We start from the raw sequence: 5,311 nt of genomic DNA, 5'->3' as shown, positions 1-5,311 counted from the left end.
CCCCCCCCTGCATCCAGCACCAGTGAGGCCCTGGGGCAGAGCCACCCACACTGCGGTGGCCGGGGGCCAGTGGGGATGGGGCCAGTGGGGATGGGGGGCGAGCAGGTGATGCTGGGGGGGCCAGCACTGAACCAGGGATTCAGACCAAGGCGAGCGCTGCTCGCTGGACCCGGAGCATCACGGAAAGCCCCGGATCAGAGCCCTGCTAACGGCACCGTGCTGGGGACCGGCCGGTGACGGGGCCACGCAGAGGATGAAGTCCAAGCAATGGGCCCGGTGCAGCCGTTGTGTCCTTGTAATGCCAGCAACAGGGAGAAAAAAAAGGGCCGGGATGGGTCCTGGCCCCACTGCAGGGGAGCGGGGTTGGGGTCCACGCACGGCAGGGCCGTATCCAGGCCGGTGCCTTGCCAGGAGCCTGCGCAGCCCCCGCTGCCCGGGGGTGGGCACGGAGACGTTCCCCCAGCTGGGTTTGTTGGGTGCTGGAGGCAAAGGGGGGCAGCTCCCGGCACTGCCTGTGGGTGCACAGACACCCCCCCCACGAACCCCCAGTCTGTGGGGGCATGCACACGGGGACCCCCCCACAGTGCAGGCACACCGGTGTGCTCCCAGCCCCACAGTGTGCTCCCAGGCCCCCATGGATGCACACCCCATGCACACACACCCCATGCACGCACAGCCCCCACGCACCCCCCATGGACCCCCACTCATGCCAGCACCCCCCCCTTCATCCTGCCAGCCCAGCAAAGCACAGGGACAGGGGATGCCCAGCAGAGATCGGGGACCTGCCACGTCCTCGCTGGGGACGAGGCCGCCTGCAGACCTCCCGTGGGACGCACGCCCGGCTGCGACGGTGCCTCACCCTCCCCCGGTGCCACCAGCACCCCACGTTGTGCGCGCACCCACGGCGGTGCCGGCCCCAGCGTGTGGCCCCCGTGGCCCCCGTCCCCTGCGGGGGCCCGGGGGGGCGGGGGGGGGGGGGGGGGGGTGGCATGCAGGGGGTCGGGCGCAGCCCCCGGGCTGAGCTCGGTGCCAGCTCCACGCCGTCCTCCTCCTCCCTCCAGGATGCTGTTCTCAACGCCTGTTACCGGGGCTGCCGGCTGTTCTCCATCTGTCACTTCGTGGATGCGAGCGCGGCGCTGAACACAACCAGAGCCGAGTGTGAAGCAGGTGAGCAGCCGGCGGCCCGGCGGCCCCCGCTCCCCAAACACTGCCCAGAAGGGGCTCCTCCGCTTACCGCTGTCACCGCCCCGGCGCCTTCCGCCCTCCCTGGCTCCCTGCCTCCGCTGCGCCCCGGGGGCCGCATCCTGCGCACTGCCGTGGCTGCGAGCGTGCGCCCCACGGGTGTAAGATGGGAACGGTGCCGGTTTCCCCTGGGATTTTTTTTTTTTGGGGGGGAAGGGACAACTCGGTGATGGAGCCGGGGCTCGGGGTGCTGTTGGCAGAATCGGGGGGCGGTGAGGAGCTCAGCACCCTGGCTCCGTACTGAGCGCCCCCCTCTCCATCTCGCAGCGTGTGCCGAAGCCTACAGCAAGGTGCAGGAGCGGTTCGGCTGCAGGACCGGGTGCCGCAACCAGCTGCCGGAGGTGGAGAGCAGGATGGACAAGGTGAGGGGGAGATGGGGAGCCCCCGGCCCGCCCCTTCCCACCCGGCCTGTCCCCGGTGGGCCCGCGGTGCCGCTTAATTAGTGCTGTGGGTTAATGGGGCTCGAGCAGGCGTTGGTTTGGGACAGGGCGATTCCGCTGAGTTCCCCAGCTGGGAGGTTTTGGCCAGGTACCGTCGTGGATTCCCCCCAGTTTCGATCCTTTATCCGTCCCAGCAATTAGCAACGCTTTCCCTCCTACGTTTAATTAATCCAGCTTTTGCCCAATTAATTAAATTGGACTTTGGCCCAAGGTAGAAGCTCTTGGCTCCGTTCGCGTGCAGACTGGGATGGTTTTGTGCTGTGGGTAAAGCAGGGGGCTCCTTCCCCAGGCCCTTTTCTAAGAGCCTCAGCCCCGGGCTTGGGGACAAGCATCGGGGACAAACGCCCGCGCTGTCCCCCGGCCGGCCCCCGGCCCCGAACGTGCCGTCACCCCCTTCGCCTGCCCAAAGCGTTTTTCCTTCGGGTTCCCAGACAAGCAGGCAAAGCAGATTTAGCATAATAATTAGATACAGAATCTGACCTATTTATTTCCTGTTTGCTGGTTTGACCGTGCAAGGGGCTGTCGGAAAATGTTCGAAGCCAGTGGCAGGGAGCAGCCAAGCGGATTCCAGCAGGGATGCTTTAAAAATAACAAACCGCCGAGACGGCCAAGAATCCAGGGCACGGGGCCGCTGCCAGGAGAGAAACGCCCTCGGCATCTCGGCCGCCGCGCTCCTATTGTTTAAAGCGCTGCTGTGAGCGCGGGGCCGGGTGGTGGCCGTGGGGACCGCGGGCTGGGTGACACCGCGGGCGCTGGCCCCGGCCGGATCCGTGCGCAGGTGGCTGCCCTGCCAGGAGCCCTTTGCTCGCTTTGTAGCTGCGTGGTGGTGGGAGATGAGGCTTGGAGATGAGCACCAAGCTCATCCCGGCCACGTCCTCCTCGTGGGACGTTGTTGGCTGGGGTGGGTGGCAAAGGGACGCCGGCGACGCGCTGTCCCCGCTGCTTTGCAGAGCCCGGAGGTGAAGGCGCCGTCGTTCTCCGTGCTGGATTTGGTCTCCACCTTCTGCAACGACATCGTCAGCTCTGCCCAGAGCTTCATCTCCTCCACCTGGACCTTCTACCTGCAGGCGGACGATGGCAAAGTGGTGGTGTTCCAGGTGGGGGGGGGGGGGGGGCACGGCCGCTCTCCACTGGGTGCTGAGCGGGCTGGGGACCCCCTCACCGACCACGTTCTCCCTCTTTCCTCGCTGCAGTCCCAGCCCCAGATGGAGTTCCCGCTGCCCGAGGTGCAGATGACCCAGCCGGAGCGGCCAGGACCGGGGGCCAGCCCCCACGCCCCGCAGCCCCACGCAGGTGCAGGGGGGGACCGAGCTGTTGGGGAGGGGGTGGTTGGGAGCCTCCGAGCCCTCCTGGCTCCCTTCCGATTTCTCCAGGGAGAAACAAATCACCCGCTTCTCGGCTCTGATGCGCTTCCCACTCCCTGCACCCATGCTGGGGGGTGAGGGGAGGTGAGACCATGCTTGGCACCCTCTGCAGAGGGTCCCTGGGGGGAGAGGGACGCATCCAGCCCCACTGCACCCAAACGTGCAGCAGGTGCCCGGGTTCAGCATCGCCCCTCTCCGTGCCAGGCCCCCGGCAGAAGGAGGAGAAGCACCCCCCCGGGAAGGAGCCGCGGGGCAAAGCCAAGCCCGCGGACGCGCCGCAGCTGGAGCACGACTTCCTGGGCTGCATGGCCAAGTAGGTGCCGTGGGGCTGCGCGGGGCACGGGGGGGCTGCACCGGGCCCCCCTCTCATACCCAGAGCCCTGCCATAACCCGGCCCTGTTTCTTTGGCGGGGGGCGCTGGGGTGTTACAGGCGCTCGGGCCTTCCTCGCTGGATCCTGGCCGCCTGCCTCTTCCTCTCCATCATGGTGATGCTGTGGCTGAGCTGCGCCAGCTTGGTGACGGCCCCCGAGCAGCACGTCAAGACCCAGGTATGGGGCGAGCCGTGCGCAGGCACGGGGGCGGGGGGGGGGGTTCCATTAGGGTCCCCACCACCCCGTGTCCCCCCGTTCTGGCTGGGGGCTGAGACGTGGCCATGTGGTCTGCGGTCCCCAGCCCCCACGATGGGCGCACCGTCGTGTCCGGGCTGCTTGTTGTGTCCCCACACTGGGGACAGTGGGGTCCTGTCCCCTGCTCCAGGGTTGCAAGGTCCCCTCCGCCTTTCTTGCAGCCTCTGAGCATCAACGGGGACAAGGAGTACCTGGAGGACCTGGACGGCCCCGGCGCCTTCCCCCTGCCACCCGTCATCGCCGTCACCCTCTGCCCTGCGCACGGCGAGGACGCGGGGCCGCTGCCCCTCAAGGTCGACCTGGACAAGACCGTCCTGTAGCTCTCCTGCCCCTTCCCCGTCACCTCCCTGCCACCTCGCAGTCACCTTCCCCATGCTGGTGTCCCCGGTCCCGCTCTTCTCCCCCGCATCCCCAGCTCCCGGTGGGCTCTGCCTTCGTGGTGGGGGGGTCCTGGCTGGATCCTGCCGTCACCCCCGGGGCCAGCCTGGAGCTTTTCCTCCTCCGTTAACGTTGCTGTGTGTTGGGCTCCTGGTTTCTGGAGCCAAGAGAGGGCTGCCAGCACGGGGAGGCCGGGGGGAGCCCGTCTGCTCCGGAGCAGAGCCCCCCGGGGCCCCCCAGACCTCTGGGCATGGGTCCAGCGCTGGGCAGGAGGGAGCCGGCTGCGGTGGGGGATGGAGCACGTCTGCAGCGCTCGGGGCTTTGGCTCGGCACATCCCCGGCCTCCCACCTTGGGCTGAGCCTCCAAGGCGCCGGCTCCGGCCCTGGGAACTCCCTTCCGCCGGCCGGAGCCGATTGCCTCGGGGAGCCGAAACGTGGCGAATGGATTTGGCGTTGGCAGCCGGAGAGAGCGGCGGATCTGGCCGCCTCCGTGCCCACGCGAGGACCCAGCCGGCCCCTTGCAGGAGCTGCCGAGGGGCCCCGGGATGGATCCTTCCCCTCCCTGCTCCGTGAGGCCTCAGGGGTTATCTGGCGCTGGTGGGACTGAGCAGGGGACGCGGTGGCGTTTCCCTGCCCCATGCTCCTGGGGCGCATCCGAGCACAGGCAGAGGTGCTGGGATGTCTCCGTCCGGGGCTCAGCATCTCTGCCTGCATCCCAGAGCGGCTCAGCCCCCGAGTGGCACCAGCTCCGGGTCCCCAGGAAAGTCAAGGACCAGGGCCAGCCCTGGGACCTCCCAGCCAAGTGGAGACCCTCAGGGCTCGCCCCGGCGCAGCCCCTCGGCGTGGAGGGGTCCCCGTCCCTGCTCCGCGGGGCTCAGAGCAGGCAGGGCCATCTCACCATCTCCCACCCTTCTCCGTCACCTCGTGCATCGTTCCGTGGTTTGATTCGCACCGGCATGTGGTCCCTCGGCCCCTGGCACCCCGTGGGGACACCCCTGGGGACAGCTCGGTGGTGGCAGTCCCTGCCTCCCCGCAGCCACCTAACACATGTGTACAGATTAACTTATTACCCGTGCCCCCCCGCCCCTCGGTTTTTACGCTCTCCCTGTTTTGGGGGGGCTGCGGTGTGTGTCGTTGCGGGGCAGGGGAGGCTCTTGGCCCCGGCCCCCGCCGGTTTCGTGCTGCTCCATATCACACGTGCAACATATCTGGGTTTTGGGGGAGTGGGCTGGGGGGAGGCGCTGCGGGTGGGGGGGGGCT

General features: G+C 68.2%; 1 protein-coding gene across 2 annotated transcripts; it reads left to right on the top strand.

The window, feature by feature from the left end:
* Positions 1-974: 974 nt before the first annotated feature.
* Positions 975-4,614, top strand: TMEM59L (transmembrane protein 59 like). Of its 2 annotated transcripts, none has more exons than XM_035348292.1 (7): positions 975-1,167; positions 1,510-1,604; positions 2,633-2,779; positions 2,876-2,975; positions 3,251-3,359; positions 3,478-3,595; positions 3,835-4,614. In XM_035348292.1, exons 1-7 carry the CDS (start codon positions 990-992, stop codon positions 3,991-3,993), a joined length of 906 nt encoding a protein of 301 aa, XP_035204183.1. In that variant the 5' UTR covers positions 975-989; the 3' UTR covers positions 3,994-4,614. The 2 variants fall into 2 exon arrangements, with proteins under 2 accessions (XP_035204183.1, XP_035204182.1); XM_035348291.1 differs by having other exon boundaries at positions 3,454-3,595.
* Positions 4,615-5,311: the final 697 nt, after the last annotated feature.

The sequence above is a fragment of the Oxyura jamaicensis genome, chromosome 28, assembly GCF_011077185.1.
Source record: "Oxyura jamaicensis isolate SHBP4307 breed ruddy duck chromosome 28, BPBGC_Ojam_1.0, whole genome shotgun sequence".
Taxonomy (NCBI): Eukaryota; Metazoa; Chordata; class Aves; order Anseriformes; family Anatidae; genus Oxyura; species Oxyura jamaicensis.
Note: the sequence above shows the minus strand (reverse complement) of the source record. Positions and strands in the feature narration are given on the sequence as shown.

Excerpts from the sequence above, each read along its gene's own strand:
- TMEM59L (XM_035348291.1), top strand. The coding sequence starts at position 990 with ATGCAGGGGGTCGGGCGCAGCCCCCGGGCTGAGCTCGGTGCCAGCTCC. Across the intron at positions 1,168-1,509 it reads CAGAGCCGAGTGTGAAGCAG|CGTGTGCCGAAGCCTACAGC; the intron begins GTGAGCAGCCGG and ends TCCATCTCGCAG. Across the intron at positions 2,780-2,875 it reads GCAAAGTGGTGGTGTTCCAG|TCCCAGCCCCAGATGGAGTT; the intron begins GTGGGGGGGGGG and ends TCCTCGCTGCAG.